This window comes from Cibotium barometz, chromosome 25 (genome assembly GCF_041138505.1).
Source record: "Cibotium barometz isolate CiBa-2024 chromosome 25, ASM4113850v1, whole genome shotgun sequence".
NCBI classification, from domain to species: domain Eukaryota; kingdom Viridiplantae; phylum Streptophyta; class Polypodiopsida; order Cyatheales; family Cibotiaceae; genus Cibotium; species Cibotium barometz.
The window spans coordinates 39,037,733-39,058,689 of NC_141070.1; the positions used below are offsets into that span (position 1 = coordinate 39,037,733).

A 20,957-nucleotide genomic window follows, 5' to 3' on the forward strand; every position below is an offset into this window, starting at 1 on the left:
TTGTTTAACGCTAGGCCCAGGTTGAGGTTGATGTTCCTCATGCACTTCTTGGGATGTAAAAGTTTTATCCCTCATGTTTTGTTTAGAGGCTTCTTGAGAGCTAGTGGATGTACTTTTAGTTTGCTTGTTTCGGTTCTTCTTCCTCCTAGTGGTTCTTTTTCTATTGTACTGTAGGGTCTTGTCCACTAGATTTGTTTTTGCATCCCTAGTTCGAGGTGTCTCATCAGTCTGTATTTCGGCATTTCGTGTCTGTGATCTAGTCATGACTCTAAGTGGCACGACATCCTCATTCTCAGATGAAGGTGGTGATGGAACTGCGCCCACAAGGTTGAGTGAGACCTTTGGTTGAGAGGTGCCTTCCTCATGTGGTTTCAGCAGACAGTCTTTTGGGAAGTGTTCTACACAACACCCTAGACAATATCTATTGGTGGAAACTGTTGTACTGTTGTATTGGACCGAGATGCTTGCCTTGAGCGATGTGGACAATCACGAGCCCAATGGGGTTCTCCGCACTCATAACAGGGGCCCATTGGTTTGGCCTCTACTTTCCTTGGCTGCCATTGACCTGAGGGGCCTGGAGTCCTAGGTTGGTAGCCGCCTAGCAACATTAAAGAGTTTTGTTCCCCTGGTTGAACGTCCAGTGCTGGGCTTGGGTATGCGGGACTTTCAAAGATATTTTCTTTGGATGAATATGATGCGTATTCCTCCTCCACATAGCCCGGGTTTATTAAGTCTCTACACATATTTGAATTGTTGTAGTCGACAACCCTCACAGGAGCAGTCCCTGGAGCAGGAGGTTGAGCACCAAGAACAGGTCGTGCTTGCTCTTGTGCCATCGGTGGCTTACGTTCAAAATTAGTATATTGTTGATACATTTGTGGAGCCACTCCACCCCTTGGCTGCTCACGTTCCTGTCTCATTCTCGCAATGCGAGTACATTCCTGTGTGGTGTGGGTAAAGTTCCAAGCACAGGCTTGGCACCACTTTTTTGTGGGTTGGTTTGTGACTAGAGGAGAAAAGGTATTACAATCCTCTGTTTTATGGTTACTGCCACATGCTCCACAAAGATGAGGACCTGTAGGAAGTACACTCCTCATTCTCTGCTGCTGTTATTGTGGCTGCATGGGTGGACGATAGGTCTGTCCCAATCTCCGTAGTACTAGGTTAGCTATCTGGTCTGGATTTACTAGCGCGCTAGACCCTGAACTTTGGTCATCACCCCACTGATCTCTAGGTTTCACCTCTGGGCCAAAACCATCTTGGAACTTGAAGTTATCAGTGAAATCCATAGCATCATGGCAACACTCATTGAAATTTGTATGTTTCTTCGCATAGAGATGTGTATGCAGTGTTGAATTTTTGAGTCCTTTTAAGAAGAGAGAAATTAATCGACTTTGGGCGGGCTTCTCATCCTCTGGGCAACGATTAATGTACTGCTTCATTCTATTTACACAGTCCCTAACACTCTCATTCTCGCCTTGCTTGAAAGAGTAGATGTGTGCTACCGTGTCATGTTGTATTCCCATCAAGGAAAAAGCAGCAATGAATCTCTCTTCCAAAACTCGTAAAGAAGATTTGTCTGAAGCCTCTAATGCCTGAAACCAAGCCAAGGCTTTTCCCTCAAGAGTGAGTCCAAATCCTTCAATTTGAGTATGCTTATCAGCCACTTGCTCAGCTCGAACTGCTTGCCTAAATGCTGCTACATGGTCGTATGGATCTCCCGACCCTTCATACTTCTTTACCAGTTTTTGAAGAGTTGATGGCCTTACTTGTCTTGAATACTCATCATAGGGCCTACGGCCTCTCACTCTCAGTGGGAATTGTTCCTCTCTTTGGAAAGATGGTCCACATGTTTCCAAAATTGGTGTGGGTACCCTATTACCAGCCTCACCAAACCCCTCCAAAGATATTGTCACCCGCATTTCAGGAGGTGCATTAATGGGAGGCCGAGTTGGCTCCCCTACCCTCCGATTGTTATAGTGAGAAAGATGTTGGTGTGGTGTGACCTGTGGTCGCACATTTGGTGTAGGACGATATCTTGGTGCTAGAGTTGGGCTACTAGCAGTGGTCCACTTAGATGTTGAAGGTCCCTCTCTAGTGAACTCTCGTAGGGGAGGAGCAACAGTTTCTCCAAGAAAGGCTGTCTCTCCTGGTTTGGCTGTATTTGTTGAGAACACTTCCATGAATAATGGTTGTCCTTTCCACGTGAGTTCCCGAATCTCTTTCCAATCTAAGGTTCGGTATTCATTGGCCCATTTATCAATTATTCCGTTCATGTGTCCTGCAAGCTTCTCAACTACCACCACATGAGCTAGAGGAAGATCCAGCTCTGGCAATTTAGTTGTGGCATAATATCCTTCTAACGAGTCCTTATAGACCTCTTGAAGTGGGTCATCCTGTAAGACCTTTGTCACTGGAATTTGTCGTACAAACTCCCATTGGCTTTCAGCCCCCTGATCCATTTTACTCTTGCCTTTCCTATCCCTTTCCAAATTTAGATCTACAAGAAGTAAATCATCTATGGATGGCTTTGAGGACTGGGCATTGGATGGTCCAGGCATGTCCGGCTCAATGAGCCAGTCATTTCTAGACTCCCTTGCTCTGGAAAGTTCTGATAAGTCTAAGAACTCGGTTTTAGAGAGCTCCCCTAATTTGTCTACCTTTTCTGGATGGTAGGTGACTTTGTAGCGAACACCATCTCCACCCATGTACATGTTACCCTGGTCATTGACTAGAGGTGCTCTATCAAGTTCTGAGAAAATGTCTGCGATCTTAACAAGATACCGTTGTTGTGGATCCCTAAAGATCTCAGCTCCTTGAGCATTTGTGTAGACATATTGGAGTCTTACATTGAGTGTTAACCCCATGGTGTCGGCTTCAAATGGATTAAAGGATCTTGCGGGTGTCCTATTTAGGGCTACGGGATGACTATTTGTCGGCCCTAGATTGTCCATGGACAATGAACTAGTTGTTCTGGAGGAAAGGGTATCGGATTGGGATTCAGAAAGGGTTTCAGCAATATCTGCCAAATTGCCTACCGATTGGGTCCCACTTTCCTGCGTAGGTACTCTAGAAGGTGCCCTAGGCCCTATGGCAGAATCTACAAGACGTCCCGACCGCAAGTGCATAAGGTCAAATTTTTTTGGTTTTTTATGTGTTTTTGTTTTGTTTTGTTTTTTTTGTTTTTGTTTTTGTTTTTTTTAAAATAATATATATATATATATATATATTTAACCTACCTAATCACTAAATGCAACTAAAATGAGTATGTGTGGCGTAACTATCTATCCTATTTTATTATTATTATTATTTTTTTAAAATGATTTTTTAATGATTTTATGATTTTATGATTTTATGATTTTTACTTTTTTTTCCTTTTTTTTAAAACACAAAAATTATGAATCACACTAAAAAAATACCAATTATGCACAAAGTTACAAAAATTAAAAAATGCAGGAAAATACTAATTATGCAAAAAATTTAAATGAAGAATTACAAAATGTGCACAAAGGTAGACTCCTAAAAACACTTAAAAATTTATTTTTTTATTTTTTTTAAAACTTGTCTTTTGTTTTCTTTTGTTTTTTTCTCCTTTTTGTTTTGTTTTGTTTTTTTTTCTTTTTTTTAAACTAATAAATTTTGTGCCTAATTACAAAAAATATAAATCTACTAATTATGCACGTAATTACAAAAATAAAAATAAAAAAATGCACGCTACTTTACTTATGCAAAAATTTAAATAAGGAACAATGAAAAAAAACAAAAATTGTTTTTTTTCTCTCTTAAAAAAAATAAATTTATTGTTTTAAGGGTTTTTTTTTTCTTTTTTTCTTTCTCCTTAAAAAAAAACAATCTCTTTTTCTCTTTTTGTTTTTTTTATAAAAATATTTTTTTGTTTTTTTATATTTATTATTATTATTTTTTATTTAAAAATACAAAAAAAAACATGAAAGAATTAATAAAAATAAAAAAATAAAAAAATGGAAAATACACCTACCTTATCTTCCACCTCCCGGCTCGCCCGGATTCGTGGCTGGCGCGCGCGTGGGTCGCCTTCAACTGCTGCTGGGCGCTTGCCTTCGCACCGCTTACAGTCCTCTTCTTCAATGCGGTCACTGAGTCGCCCTTCACCTTCTACCGCCTGCAGCCTCTTTCGCCTGCAGCGGCTACCTCTGCCTTCGCACTGCTGCAGTCGCCACCTTGCTACAGCCACCGCCTCTGATGTACAGCTGCCCGCTGCCTACGCCTTCTCTTCCCACTGCAGAGCTCGCCTTCGCTTCCCACTGCAGAGCTCCACGCTTGCTTGCTGTCGTCTTCAAGCTACGCCCACTCAGGCGCCACCCCGGCCAACACTGCCCCCCAGTGCAGCGCTCGATGCACTTTTCTTGCGCCTACTCCACGCTGCTGCAGCTCTCCACTAGTCTGCCGCCGCTCGCCTTCTTTCGCTTCCTCCAGCCGCCGTCTGCAGCAGGCTGCGCCCACTGCAGTATATAAAATATATATTTAGATATATATATATTTTTTAAAGGTCGCCTTACACAGCTGCATATATATATATATATATGCCTCCCACGCTTCTTCCACCGCCGTCTGCAGGTTGCTCCCACTACAGGCGACGCCTAGTGCAGCACACGTCACTATAAAATGAAATATATATTTTTATATATATACTTTTTAAAAGAAAGGCCGCCTTCACTGCATTGGCCGCCCACAGCCTCTCCAATGTGTATTTATATGAATAAATATATATATATATATATATATCTACTTATTTTTCTTTGCTGCGCTTATGGAGACGCCTCTCCACACAATAACAAATCAAAATAATAAAAGAAAGAAGGCCGCTTCCAATGTTCTACCTCTTACTCGCCAACCCCGTCAAAGATGCAAAAGCAGAAAGTGCATAAATCTGATTAATGGCGGGATTTCTCTACCGCATTGGGGTTTTAATTAATTTTGTTTTTTTGCTTCTAATCAAAAAACCGAAAACACACAAGGCGCCCTTAAGATCACACACTCAATGCCCTTGCAAACTCTACTCTAATCTACCCTAATCCACGATTTTGCAATCAATGGAGCACTTAGTAAGAAGTGATGGTTAACACCCTTCACTAACTTAGGTGTGCATTCCCCGACAGCGGCGCCATTGTTTGGGACATCATAGCATAGCGGAGGCTACACTCCAACCCACACACTTGTCAATCCGTGAATGCAACCCGGTTAGTGCATAGAGGCTATCCCGAATGGGAGAAGATGAGTTAACCACACACTAATGACTTCTAGTTCTTCTCAATCCTTCTTCAATACTCAAGCAATCAATCTTACATAATCAAAGCATCAAGATTAGGCTACACTTAAGCATAAAAATGCAACTTATGCAAAGAACCTAACATGCAAAGAGCTATCACACAAGCCTCAACTACACATCATTTCATGCACAAGCTTCATCACATGCACTCTACAACTCACAAATCAAAACATCATTAAGAAATCTAGATTAGCAAGTGTGTAGACCAAAACCTCATATCATTGAAAATGTAGAGAATAGAGAGTACAAGATTGAAGCAAGAATGGAAATGGAGAGCCTTGGGAGAGCACTTGAGAAGGAGCTATGGAGCAAGCTCTCTCTATGAGCCTCTCAACCAAATGACCAAAAAGTCCCCTCTAGCTCTCAAATGGGCCACCTTTTATACAAAAATTCTAGAACTCCCAAAAGTTCCCATGTGGGATTATTGTCAAGCCCTCTCCCACATTCATCTACAACTTGGAACTCTTTTCAAGAGCCCTAAGTGTCTTTTTTGTTGCATCCTTGTATTGATCTTCATTCGTGCAACAATGTCTCACCACTTGTGATGAGAGGTAGAGATTGGTTTTGAGGCATGGAGAAGCACCCCTAATCCACCACCTAATGGGATTTCTAGACACTCAATCTTCTTTAGACTTCCATATTGGTGTGACATGAAGATCAATCATCTCTTAGATCCCATGCATATCTTTAAGAATGTGGCAACAAATGTTTGGGACCATTTGATTGGTAACAGGATCCTACGAAAGGCACCATGGGTATTAATCAAGAAGGAACACAATAAGGTGAAAATTGTGATTGTATCTTTTTGTACACCGATAGGAGTAATGCATTCATTTAAGGGTGCCTTTACAAAGAACAAAAAGAAAGGAGAGGTACAATTATATAGCCTCAAGACACATGATTGGCATAAGATATTACAAGTATATAAATATTTGCTTATTCTTTTTCTCTTTATGGTACATAATTTGTAGGCTCATATACTAACTTTCATTTTTTTCAATGCATAGTTTATTCTTCCAATTGCTATAGTTGGTTGTGGAGACAAGAAGGTTTGAGAAGCTATTTAAAAAATGGGAAGCTTGGTGAGGTATAAATCTTCTCTTCAATTCACTAGCTAAGCTATATTTCATATTTGGTATTCTCATGCGCTTACAAGTTATGTATTGGTAAATAGAACACATGATTACTATGTACGTAGGTACATATCCTTAAAGGAGATAGATTCTACATCCATTGAGATGGCTCATTCTTAATGCTATTGAGGTAGTGTGTATTATCGACAAAAACTTTCCTAGAACAATTCTCACTAGCCAATTGCATCTTGTGGTGCATTTGGTTGATGAAGTGGCACATTGTGGTGTTGTTCATGTTCGATGGATGTTTTTCCTTGAAAGGTTCATGAAAACCTTAAAGAACTTTGTGAGACAAAGAGGAGGGCTAGAAGCAAGCATGTTAGAGGGATGGTTGATGCAAGAATCTCTTGTGTATATCTCAAAATATCTATCTCGCGTAGATCCTTCCATACCACGATTGTGGAGCAATGAGGAGGATGATCGACTAATCACTAATGTGCCATAAGGAAAACGAAGGCAATGAAGACTGGATGAAGCATTACGCCACAAGGTGAATACATTTTGTATTCTAAATAATCCCATTATGGAGAAGTGGATTGAGAGGTATAAGGATGCATCAATAGACAAAAGGATGAGAGAAGAGATTTCACAAGAGAAAATAGACGCTTGCCATTCCCACTCGACTTGGAACCTCTACCAAATGTGATCAATATAGAATGGCTTTGTATGGCAATATCGATGGCGTCGAAAAATGGAGAGATGATAACAAGAGAAGAGAATGAGTATGAAAGAGGATGTGACCCTTAAGTAAGTACATTCTTCATCTTTGTCTCATGCTTTGATTATTATATACCTTGTTTAATGCACTATACTAAATGTCATGCTTTTGTTTAATGTTAGTATAAAATATATAATGCAATATGGTAAGAGGAAAGGCAATTTCGCACGGCACGTGTGGGCACGTGTGGGCACGTGTGGGCACGTGTGGATTCTAAAAGAAACACATTTGATTGTGGTGTGATGGAAACTTTTGAGTAAGAAAGTCGAGCTAGTAGACATATACCAATGTCATAGAGGACAATCTCGAGTATTGTGGAACTATTCAAGATATTCTTGAGGTTGGGTTTAGAGCATTTAATCTATTCATCTTTGATGTCAAATGGTTAAAGGTGATATATACAGGTGCTTAAGCAACCATGAAGAAACATCCAGATGGGTTCTTTTAAATTGATTCCACCAAGTTTTGGAATGATGAGAAAGATACTTCCATACTGCATCAGCACTGTCAAGTTAGTAACCCAACCAATCCCAAAATAAATCTTGATGTAGTATAATAAAAGTGTTATCCCCTTTTCTTTATGATATTAGGTTGTGTTTCACGCCGATCGAATTGATTCAAAGTGGTGGTATGTTATACAAGTTTTCCCTCGTTTAAAATATATCTTTCAAGATCAATATACGGAGGTTGAATCTCTGGATGAGGTGCAAGTACTACCTTAAATTAGCTCATTGTTGGAAGAAGATGATGATGAAGAAAAACATTTGGAGGAGGCCAATCAAGAGCATGAGGGACATCAATCCGAAGAAGATGCTCGGGGGGTTCACCTCAAAAAATGTTAGTGTACCACGTGAGTTCAGCAGGATGGGTTTTTAATTAGATACGTTGAGAAAAATTAAAGGATTACATTAATAGGAGGGGTTTTTTAATTTAACTTTAGAAACAAATCCGTTAGTTTATAAGTAAAGAGGGGTTGTTTTATCGGGGGAAAAAATATAGTTAAGCGGTTTTTTAAATACCTCTTCAACGCACGTGATACCTAGGGTTTTCTAGTAGTGTACCCCCTGAGAGAAGATGATGAGTCACCTATCAATCATGACAATGCTTCATTGGATAATTATAGTGATATTGATATGGAACTCCATCTTTTCATTGAGCTTCCATTAGATATAGGCATTAATGAGGCAGCACATATGGATTTATTACAAGATGGAATAGATTCGTGGGGGCTTTACCTAAAAATATGTAAGAGTAGCACGTGAGTTCATCACGAGGGGGATATTAATTTAAAAAAGTTATAGAATTACATTTACGGGAAGGGGTTTTTAAACCAATTTTGAAAAAAAACCCGTAAGTTTATGAAGAAAAAGGGGTCATTTTATTCACAAAAGTATGTAAATGTAAGGGTTTTTAAAAATACTCCTTGAACACAAGTGATCCATAGGATTTCTTCATAGTGCACCCCCCCTCCCCGAGGATAGATTCATGATCTTGACATTGTTTCCTTTCTCAAAAGTTTTCAACTATCTTTTTGTTTTTTGCTCGAAACATGGCTCCAAGGGTTCTGATGGATGTTTTTTTAAAACTATAATCATTTTCTGTGTGTATGTGAATGTATAACTTAAATTCACCACTCAATAACTCTCCCGAATTTTATGCAGAGAGAATAGCAGAGAAATTTTGCTGCTATACTCGCTGCCCCGCATCGAAACATTGAAATTTCGCTGTGGGGGCTTAGATTATTGAACAAAACATTTAAAAAATGCTTGCCTAAATAAAATATATTGTTTAGCCTTTCATTTCCTTCACGGCGGGTAGGTGTCAAGAGTATAGAGTATCTTGTGCGCAACGTTGATGTGGAGGAATGGGAGCTCTTGGATTAGATAGTAGCTCATGTAATGCTTATGTCTTGCGACATTGATTTGAAGTTCTTCAGACCCTATTTGCCATTTTCTTGGTGCTTACAATAATGTGCATATCATTGTAGACTAGGATGTACATGTTCTAGGTGGTGAGGTTCTGGTGGCTAATGAAGTTGAGATACTCATCTAGGATGAAGTAGATATTTTGAGAAGGCAAACCAAGCTGGATCTATTTTTTTAATTTTAACTAAGTCCCTAAAGTTAATTCTTAAGGCTAGAAAATTATTTGAATGCTTTTCTCTTTAAAGGTTCAAACATCCCCTAGGTCTAAAAAATATGTTAGCTTGAGTCCATCACTTTCAACCTTGGAGCCACATATTATCAAAATGCTCACTTGACCCAAATGGATCATTCCATTGATGACAATAACGCCTTTATTTGAGAATGGAAAATGTGTGGTGTAGCCTCTTGTTTGAGAGGGGGAGAATGCGTCTATCTAAAGAAAGTATCTATAGTCCCATAGCCATTGTTATATTGGTTGATTAGGCTAATAGGTAGCTCACTTTATTATTTTATGCTTCAATTGCAAATTCTAAGTGGGGATTAAGCTTTAAGCCACTAAACATTTTAGTGGGTGGTAATAAGCATTTAAATCATAAACATGCGTACCTCAATTACAATAATATAAAACCTATAAACTGTACATTTTTAAAGTTAAGCATGTGTTCAACTTAAGGCTCAGGGTAGTCACTCTATAAAAGCCCATATGTATACATGTTTAGATTTTAAATTTCAAGTCCTCTTGTGTAAATTTGCATACATGAATTACATTAAACAACTATTTGTTTAATTCCCTTACACATGTTTACAACATGTAAGTCCCACAGTTAGAAAAATCTCCCTCCATTAACTATCATGAGACTTAAGCAATATTCATATATGCAAAAGGGTGTGTAAATATAAACTATTTGAGTTTCGTGTTTGATACACAAGAAAAATAACTTTTGTATTTAAGCTTTTTAAATACCTAATTTTTTAGATGCCTACTAATTAATCAAAATTTATTTAAAATGAACATATTTTAATGTGGGGTATTTAAAGGGAATATTTAAAGAGAACTTACAGCTATCCATTTAATCCACAATAGTGACTAACATCGTTTTTAGATGAAGCCTTGAGTAAATAAGCATTCAAGCTACTTATGTGAATTGTAGTAGAGACCTTCTTACACTTTGGTTTCCAAATCATTATTTGTTTAATTGACCTTTAGAAAAGTTCACAATGTTACAACCAAAGGTTTAGTAACCCATATACATTACTCCTAAATCACAAGTTGTGTGATTAGAAGATACTCTATGATGTAGCATGGAGGACTTAAGACATTTGATTTGACTAGGGTATGGAAGTGAAGCATACACAACGTGAGATTGGGGAATGGCTTCGGTGACGTATTCTCTGAGCCTTCATAGAGGCCTTTGTTTGTTGGGCTCGAGCTCTTGCACGCATCTCTTCAGCTTGCCTTTGGGCTACAGCTAACCTGCCCAAGATCTTGTTGGTGGTTTGCGACCTTTGCTTCTCTAATTTTTCCTAGACAAATCAAAGAACATGTGAGCCAACTACATGCCAGACCAAATCACACATGCTTGATCTTTTTATTAATGTGAGAGAGTGAGAGTCATTCTTTTTCATTTCAAGGTCATGTATGTAGCTCCTATTTTAAAATGTTTACCTCGAGCTTTTTCAATTGGGCATCAGCTTTACCCTTCTTGTGGTTTTCCCAAGCTTCTATTTTAGCCTCCTTGTGTTGCAATCTGCAAGGGATGGACAAGTAAGAACTCATATGAAGGTAGTTGAAGGTTATGTGTAAAGGGGGGAGGACACTATATACGTGGCAAGTTTGGATTGATTGATTGGAGTTGGCACATAATGTTCCTCGAGGTCCGTGGAGTGGCGCAAGCTTCTGCTCAGCTCCGCCTCCTCTGCTTCCCGCGAGCTCCAATTGGAGGCCGTCCGGTGGAAGGACTGGATGCGCTCGCCCTCAGAGAGCGCTTCCAGCTCTAGCTTCGCGCGGTGGCAGTTGGCCAACTCCACCAGATCAAGATGGCCACCTCCATGCATTGATCGCACACGAGCAGGTGTATTATGCCTTGCCGGTGAAACGGATTTTTGAGGACTTCCGCTCTTCGAATTGTACCTGAAATAAAAGAAACATAATACAACCCACCACGACACACTCAAAAAACACACACATGATATCAGTACATATATGTATATACCTATATATGTATATGTGTGTGTATAATACATATACATATATACACATACATATACGTATATATAATACATATACATATATACACACATACATATACGTATATATAATACATATACATATGTATTATATATATATATATACACACACACACACACACACACACATATATTATACATATATATATGTATATTGATACATATATTACATATATGTATAAAATATATATGTGTGTATAGTACATATACATAAATGTATATTGTATATATATATATATGTACATTGCTAATAAAGATCCCCAACTCTTTCATTATGTGTAGGACAGGTATAAGGTCTGCTTTACACATTGTTTGGAAAAAGGAAAATAGCCTAGACAAGGGGGAGATCTCCCCTCTCTATCCCTCCACTCCCATCCTCGAAAAGGGGGAGATCTCCCGTGCCCATTCTAGAAAAGGAGGCTATAGGCTGTAAACAGCCTATTATCAATTTTACCTATGGTCAACCCACATGACCCCACAACTTGGGTCCCTTTAACAAAGAAGTACCTCACACTTGATTCAAAATCCTTACATTTCTAGTAAAAATCCTCAACTCTGTGTAGAATGGGTATATTGTATAATTGTCACCTAGTGGTGTACTCACGTGAAGACGTACCTTAGACATAATTCACAATCCTTGAGATAAAAACGTCACATTAAGTAGTGGTATAAATCATGCACCTTAAAATAAGTCTGACTTAAAAATGTATAGCTCTACATTGATTGTTTCCTTCAATCCACATGGGATAGCTTTTAGAAGACCATGGACCACATATTATGCTTTGAGATTTTTCACCAACTAAAACACTTCTCATCACAAAAATCAGCTTCTTTCTAAGAAAACTTTGATGTGAAATAATTTGTTTATAATTGTGTGTTAGTTACGTTTTCAAGGCGTATAGGTATAGGGGGTGCACCAACCAATTTGAAGCCATTCCTCTTCACTAAAAATTCTGATTAGGCCTTTAAATTTAGATAAAAATGGGCTAGATAATAAAACCTCATTGGTTGATTGTATTTTCTATTTATTGTGATGCATATGAAATTTGGTTGTCAAAATTGCCTAGTTTTGCATGTGAACATACATTCATTTTTTCTTCACCATGTTTCCTTTTGATGAAAAAAAGAATTGCAAAGCTATAAACTTATACAGTGTAGGGTATTTACTCAAAGGGAAAATATTGCAATCTCTCTCTATCTCTCTCTCTCTCTCTCTCTCTCTATCTCTCTCTCTTCTTGAGTATTTACTTTATTCTACTAGATCACAAATTTTGTTCAAGGCCTTCATGGTCTTCACATACATACATGTGTGTGTGTGTGTGTGTGTGTGTGTGTGTGTTTGTGTGTGTGTATAAACTTATATAGTGTAGGGTATTTACTCAAAGGGACAATATTGTAATCTCTTTCTCTCTCTCTCTCTCTCTCTCTCTCTCTATCTCTCTCTCTCTCTCCCCCCCTGAGTGTTTACTTTATTCAACTAGATCACAAATTTTGTTCAAGGCTTCATGCCACATGGTCTTCATATATACATATGTACATGTGTGTGTGTGTGTGACTATTTTCTTATATCCTTCACAAATCGGGAGTAACCCTTCTCTCTCTCTTGATTGGAGAGCAAATCTCTCTCTCTTGATTGGAGAAAAAAGGTCTACACATATTTATATACATACATACATATCTACACTTATATAAGTACACTATACATGCACACACACACACACACACACACACATGAATGTACATATCATGCATATATGTACATATGCGTGCATGAATGTATGTATGTATGCATGTGTATATGTATGTATTATACTTGTAGCATGCTTAAAGAATTATGTAAGGTGTTTTTAAATGAAAACATTTAAAAAAACCTTTTAAGAAAAAATACCTAGATAATGACTATAGAAAAATGTATTGTGTGTTTATCTCTCTTTGTTACTTGTGATAAACCCATATTTTTATGTTTTTTAATACCTTAAGCATCAATCACCACTCAAGCAATATCATCTTTTCATGTAGTTTGTCCATGCCTCGCATATCTCCTTCTACTACCTAAGCAAGTGTTGTTATAAAGGCTTTACAATAGCACATTTGTGTTTTTAAAAGGTTTTATATCTTAGCAATTTGCTCATACCAAGGGTAGCACATGTGAGAATTTCTTCATATCGGATTCCTTGAATTGAAGCCTTACTACAACCTTTCAACAAAGCCTAATATAATATCTCACACCCAATGGGAAGTTTTCTTCTTCTTCAAATACTCTTCAATAAGGTTGGCATGCTCTTTTGAAGGTAATGGTTGAGGCATGCTACATGCATAAAATATGATCAGCCAAGGTGGAAACCTTCAAGAAACAATTATGCCTAGAGACAATGTACATAGAGAGGCTTGGTACAAAAGATTAACGACACTAAAGAGAGTTGATATGTGGTAAAAATGAAAAAAGCCTCATTTTTTATTGTGTTGTGCACCATGTTTCATGACTAAGAACAAGGCTTATTGATGAGCATATCTAATGTGTATGCTCACTCTAAACTAAGCCTCATTGTTTTTTTCAAAAGTATATCTCATTTTTTTCTATAGAACATTCATGATAGAATGGTCTCAATATTATTTGGCAAGGAGCATTCATGATAGAATGACTTCAATAGTATTTGGCAAGGAACCTTACTAGAAATCAGTGCATTCATATATGATTGTGAGTTGGGTGATTTAATATAATGTTGAGGGTGTATATATAAAGACATATACATTAACTTTGAGTTGGGTGATTTAATATAACGTTGAGGGTGTATATATAAAGACATACACTAACTTTGAGTGATATTTATTGCCCATGTGATGCCTCATTCTATTATTTAGTTGACTATTTATTTAAGGTACAGTTGGCGGATATATGGTTTGGAGACATCGCAATATTGATGTTGAATAATCTAACAAAGGTAGCTTAGGTGTTCGCTAGAAATGATAAGAGTGTGGATATAAGGTGAGAGGGTAAACACATAGTGATGACTAATAAACTATGTAGAGATGGGCCCCATATTGCACTAAGTAAATGTTTAAGGCATTCTACACCCATGCACTCTAGCAGAGGGAGCTTAGATGTCTATTACAAATGATAAGAGTGTGGATATAACGTGAGAAGGTAAAAACAAATGATAAGAGTGTGGATATAAGGTGAAAGGGTGAAGACTAATAAACTATGTAGAGATGGGCTCCATATGCACCTATATGGGGCCTCAAGTCTTAAGGTGGCCATGAATAGACCACGCAAGTTTTCCCATAAAGAATTATTAAAAATTGCTACGTTTTATTCTCACAAAACATCACGAGAGGGTGTCCAAGAGTAGAGTCTACCTACACAATGCATCTTGTTTTTTCGCTAATAATATGCACACCTATTTATAGCTTATTTGGTAGTGTGCCAAACCTACTAATGCCATATGTCAATAGCTAAGACCACTGTAAGGTATCTAAACCAAGCATATGTGTCAAGTTGCTCAACCATGGCTTCTCCTCATAATGGTGGCATTATAAAACATGAGCTAACTAAACCCATTATAAAATAGAATGAGGATGGATGTTAATATCTATCGGTAACAAGGTTTCTTTCAACCAACTCTATCATCTAGAACTAAATGGAGGGGATGCCCTCTCACATAATGTCTATGGAGATCCTCCCTTCTATGGGAACTCGTAGCATGGGGGGTGAGCAGGGTGTCCACTTACTTTGGCTTTTCTTTGATATACCATCTATGTGGGGAGCGTATATGCACATCTTATCATTCACTTGAGGCTTAAACCTTATTTAATTGATGGGATTTGACTGGACCAAGGTGTCTCAAAGATGGCTCAAAGTTTTAAGAACATTGAAAGAGGTATTTGAAAGTCATCTTTTATGCATTCTTATTTTAAAACTCCACATGGTTTGGAGGATACGAGCCCTATAAATAGGGTTTGACATAATTGACCAACACTCCAAATAATAAAGAGAGGGCCTTATTTCAGATGTCAGGCTCTATTGTCCAATTAGTAAGTTGGGATCTTGGCATACTTTTGAAGAAGTGGGATTCAAGAATCCAAAGGAGCTTCATGATGCAAGACTAGACTGGATTTTTGAAATTGTTAATCTTGTGATTGAGAGTGAAAGTGCGATATGGATTGTGATTGAAAGTGAGAGTGTGATTGAGATTGAGAATGATAGTGAGATTAAGCTCAAAGGTAGTTGGGTGGTTTTGAGCTCTCTCTGAGCTCTTATGAACACATTGTATGTTAAATATTAACAATTAAAAAAAGCTTCTTTTAATAAAATTTCTTAAAAAAACTCTATTCAATATAAGAGTTTTTTTTTGAGAAAGAAGAATATATATTTAAATAAAAGAAAAGGTGCAAAAGACCCTATGTGAAAGAAGGGTTCACATCATGTTAGGCGTGCATAGAGACTCACTAACTTTAGGCTATAGAGTTTCAAACGAGGAGGTCTTCGTATTTTTTTAGCAATATGGTATGTGTAGGTTGGAGTGTCTATTGAATGGAAGAGTTAAAGAGTTGAGTGATTTAGAGCCTCACAACTCATAAGCGATGGACAAGATACGGACTCTTCATCCATACCTGTGCCCATTTGTGGAGGCAACACTTTAAGGTTGAGGACTTTCTTCTAAAGACCTCTTTGAAAATAGTTTAATGTGTTAAAGTTATGTACCACTTTTTAATTCTTTCAATAGGGTCCCCTAGTTTTTGGAATACCAAATTTTTGGAATATAGTTTTTGTTAAAGGTATGTATCACTTTTTTAAACTTACAATAGGGTGGTCCCTAGTTTTTGGAATATCACTTAAAAAAAAAGGGTCCCCTAGTTTTTGTTAAAGTTATAAATCACTTTTTTATACTTACAATAGGGTCCCTAGTTTTTGGAATCACTTTTTAAAACTTACAATAAGGTCCCCTAAAGTTTTGGAATATCACTTTTTTATACTTTTAGTTCATTCAAATTCCAATTAAATTAGTTAAAGGGAGATGTTAATGATGGGAGTATTACACAAAATGTGTGCCAATAATCAGCATTGATACAGAGGAGAGTGGTGTCGCAAGCTGACCTCGAGGTGTTGTTGGAGCCATCAACGGAAGTCATTTGTGTGCCAACCTCCCTCAATGACACTGACACCACCATGGCCTCTTTCATCAAATGGCCCCTACTCATCGCTTTCACACTAGTATCCCCAAGTGTATAGGACCCTCCATTTGCAAACCTGTCTGCCAATGCCCACTCTCCACTCTTTAGCACATTAACCATGCCAATTTCAACAAAATCACACTTGCACAACCATGCCAATTTCATATAACACTACAATGCCAATTTCATATAACACTACCATAAACATACTTGACGTGTAGTTTTCCATTTCCACTTCATCTTCTATAATAAATGATTGATTTTTTTTTTTGGGGCTTACGAGTCACTTTCTTCAAGCCTTATTTAAAACATAACTTTATTATTAATAAACTGATCGATTGTTGTGATCATTTAAAAAGCAATTTCATTAGAAAAGCAACCACACAAAATTAATTAATTTTTCAATCCAACCTAATACTCATCAATCTATCTTAATTAGACGAACACCAAGGATTAAGTCCTGCGGTCGCACTTTTACACTTGTGAGCGGACGCACCTGTATGATTTTCGATGTGATCAGAAGCCATCACCGTCCTAGTGTTATCAATTTCTGCACATTTGGAGGGTAGTTTTCTTGGCTTCTCGGATTCGCGAATAGTTGCCGGATCAGAAGGACGGATCCATCCATTAACTTGCCTCCGGTCAATCAAAGTGGTTGTCTCTGCTGGTTGATTAATTGGAGATTTAGAGCCTTGATTATGGTAACCATGGTGCATTCGCCTTGCCGGTAGCTCACTGATGGGAGATTTGGAGCCCGGATTATGATAATTTTGATGCAATTGCTCTGTATAAATAAGGTTGTGGTTGGGATTAGCTGCACTGTGCTTCTCCAAACTACTCCTGTCCTTTGATAATTGCCCCTTTTGACGAATAATTTGGGGCGATTGAGGTGCACCATCCATGCCATTGATGTACTTATTATAAGCAATGGGATTAGCAGTACTGAATTGGGGGTTAAAACAATCTATATGGACGATTTGGCGATGGTTAGCAACGCATTTGTGGTGGTAATTAAGCTGCTGCGCAGGTGATCCCAAGCCATTAGAACCATTAGTGCACGACTTTCCAAGCATGCGAAGGGTGTTGCTTGCAAAGCCTCTGCAACCATTGTCATGGATTAGCCATTTTTCAGCATCCTCCCATTTTGAGCAATTTGTCCTATAATAATCACTAGTGTATTTAGCTGTGCTCACTGGATGATCAACAGCTTTCATAACACTCCCTGTTGATTGGCCCTCAACATAATTAAGCAGTGCATCTGGGCTCTTAGGGGCCCTAATCGCACTGCTAATCTGATTCATTGCACTGTTGTTAATGCGAGAAGGGCAGCTCATATTATAATTATCCATCATGTGCCCATGATCTAGGCTCCTAAATTGCATCACTTTGAAGGAAGAATTATTGACATGATTTGCTGCTGCAGATCTGTTTATAAGGATGTCATCGTGCCCGAATCTTTTAGCTTGATTGGCTGCCTGATTAGCTTGATTAGCTGCCTGATTATGTATAGGTGCCCTTCCCACTGAGCCCAATCCATGAGAAATATTAGACTTGGATGATGATCCGATCTCCCTATGTTTCCATGAATCAACAGAACCGCCTCCTTTTTTTGATTTCACATCAAATCCCTTTATGCAATCCTCTCCAGCTTCAATTATGTGCCCAGGATTAATGTAGCTGAGACTTTCTGAGGTGGCCTTCTTATCTGTCACCAAATTTGAATCGATAAATTAGCATGATTTAAAGGCGGTCATATTACAAAACAAAAAATTTCCCCCTTGAGTAGATCCATGTGTAGTAACTTGAGCCCCCACCCTAAGGCGGCTTTGGCTCTTTGCCCAAAGGCGATATACCAAATCATAGTTGCTTTTTGACAAGCATCATGCCTGTTTTTGAGCATTTTGGTCGTAAAATACTCGCAAATTTTTAAAATGCCCGTCAAAAATTACACTGAAATACAAAAAAAAACTGGGTATATTTTACCAAACCCGTCAATTTTGAAGGGCAAGATTGCCCATCAAAAATCAAGCCCGATAACATTTATGGCTACAAACAGGGGACTTTGTGGGAATTTGAACTCAGAACCTCCCCCTCCCCTTCCCCCTTCCCCTCTCAGGTCACAAACCCACACTCCCCTTGTCTATTCTGGTTCTTCCGGCCTCCCTTGCTTACGCCCAGAAGGTTCATGGGTGTTGGCTCTGATGACATGATGCCTTCAACATGTTTGGCAAAGGTTGAAACATAACCGCCCGCGGCGACGAGCTACCTAGCCTATGCTAAATCATTAACTACATGGGTAGCTTGCTCTTCAGCCATGCATGCAGATAAAAATGTATCATTTGTTCTAGAACTACAAAACATCAAACCTTCTTGAATCCATCAATTTCTTCCGGACTACACCCATGAAACCATCTTACAACTTGGCCTTGATCCCCTTATCCTTGCCAGTGGAGCAACACTCTGATAATGCAATGTGAATATTTACTTGGTACTTAAGCAATACTTAATCACTCTAAAGTAGAGTTCTAATTGCTCATCATATGCATGGCCTGATAATTATGGATTCATGCAAGAAACAATTGAGGAGTAAGTATACTGTAGACATAATCACTCTAAGCAAAGGTACACGCAATTACTCAGTTATTGTGGGATTAGAGGATTTCTGAGCACATTGATCATGTTATCCTCCAGATCATATGAATTGAACAAACTCGAGCTATATACCTGTGTATGTGTGTGTTGAAGGGCTTCTGGAGGGTAGAATTGTAGGCGGGCTCCATGGTGGCAGGCGATGATCAGGTGCAGGTACTTGGTTGCGAGCAGTCAATGCACTAGCTTGTTTTTGGTCATGATATGGTGGGAAATTAGGGTTAATGGAGAGATTGATGTCCTGATGGGGGGTGGTTATACCACCATCAGTACTGGTAATAGCAGAACAAGAACTAGGGCGGCATTCCGGGCTAGGAGCTGAGGAAGAGGAGTGGATATGGCGGATGACAGAGCGGGGGCTACAGTCTGTGGCATCAGAATGTGGATCTACGATATGGTTGCTAATACTACTACTAATACTACTGCTAAGACTACTAATACTGCTGGTGATAGAAGCGTGGGGGAGAGGGTAGAGACGAAGATTAGAGGCAATCTTAGGGTAATCATACAGTTGAGTATGATGAAGGTGGTGGCGGGGAGTGTAATTAGGAGGCGTTTGGAGGTAATTAGAAGGAAGACTAGATGCAGAGGAAGAGGAAGAGGAAGAGGAAGCATAAGAAGAAGAATGCAACATTCTCGATGCAAGAGAGCTGTGGTGGTGTGTGTGCAAAGTTGCAAACAACAGAGCGGCTGCATTAAATACGTATAAGTCGTTAAAGTCTTGAGAGCGATCGCTGATCACGATTAATCAGTTAATCAAGCCATCACTGCATTAATAAAGCTTAATTAGTCATGAATTAATCATGAGGCTTGTTCACACGCTGCAAAAATGCACGCACCTTTGGGGGCCGGTGGCCCTCAGACGCATGCCCCTTAAGCCAATCAACCTTAATCATATGAATGAATCAAAAGTAGTCACCAATCAAATCAAATCACCAATCAGATTTGTAAAATTTGTTGTCTCATAAGGGATCCCTACCTCACCCTCCTCCCGCCAATAGGGGTAGCCCCTTTTTATGTTAGGCTCGCATCTCCTGACCTGAGTCCTTCCATTGCTGGCCTGGTCATCACTGTGTGCATACGCCGTAACTTGAAAAGTCCCCTCCAGCCCACCCAAAATAAAGACAATGCTTTAAAGTAGCCAGCATTTAACAATAAAAATGCTGATAAAAACATGCATACGTATATATATATATATATATATATATATATATAACACATATAGTTTTGTTTGTGTGTATGTGTGTATTTATATATGTGTGTGCATGTATTCGTTCATATATATATATATATATATATATATATATATATATATATTTGTGTGTATGTGTATTTATATATGTGTGTATGCATACATTCATATATATATATATATATATACACATACATACCTATATATATATACACACACATACACATATATATGCATGTATATGTATGTATATGTATGTATATGTGTGTGTACATATATATAAATATTTGTACATATTCATTGGAATTGGAACGTCTTCTGTATGAAATATGTATGTGTGTGTGTGCAAACCACCTCTAGTGTGTAAGTGTGCTTATGTGTGTCAACAGCCTCTTAAGGCTAGATTCTATGTAGCTATATAAGCAATGATATCAAAGTCTATGCCAGGTGTCATTGCCTCTATGCGTGACTTAGTCAAAAGATAAAAGAACACATTGCCCCTCTGTGTGTGACTTAGTTAAAAGATAAGGCCCTATGCTTATAAAAGCGTTGTACTTGGTGAACACTCTCTGTGTGACTTAGTTAAAAGATAGGGCCCTATGCCTATAAAAGC

The 20,957-nt window shown here is 38.4% G+C and overlaps 1 protein-coding gene across 1 annotated transcript; it reads right to left on the minus strand.

The window, feature by feature from the left end:
- Positions 1–10,305: 10,305 nt before the first annotated feature.
- On the minus strand, positions 10,306–19,815 carry LOC147624553 (uncharacterized). Its single transcript, XM_086819568.1, has 6 exons — positions 19,228–19,815; positions 17,000–18,208; positions 16,427–16,583; positions 10,910–11,215; positions 10,751–10,832; positions 10,306–10,608 (listed from the first exon to the last, which is right to left on the minus strand). Exons 1-6 carry the CDS (start codon positions 19,784–19,786, stop codon positions 10,414–10,416), a joined length of 2,508 nt encoding a protein of 835 aa, XP_086675694.1. The 5' UTR covers positions 19,787–19,815; the 3' UTR covers positions 10,306–10,413.
- Positions 19,816–20,957: the final 1,142 nt, after the last annotated feature.

Bases quoted from the DNA above. Each gene is read 5' to 3' on its own strand.
- LOC147624553 (XM_086819568.1), bottom strand. From the start codon at position 19,786: ATGTTGCATTCTTCTTCTTATGCTTCCTCTTCCTCTTCCTCTTCCTCT. The intron at 16,584-16,999 runs GTGCGTCCGCTC...GGGCATTGGCAG, and splicing joins TCACATCGAAAATCATACAG to ACAGGTTTGCAAATGGAGGG. The intron at 10,833-10,909 runs GTATATAGTGTC...CATCCCTTGCAG, and splicing joins AATCAATCCAAACTTGCCAC to ATTGCAACACAAGGAGGCTA.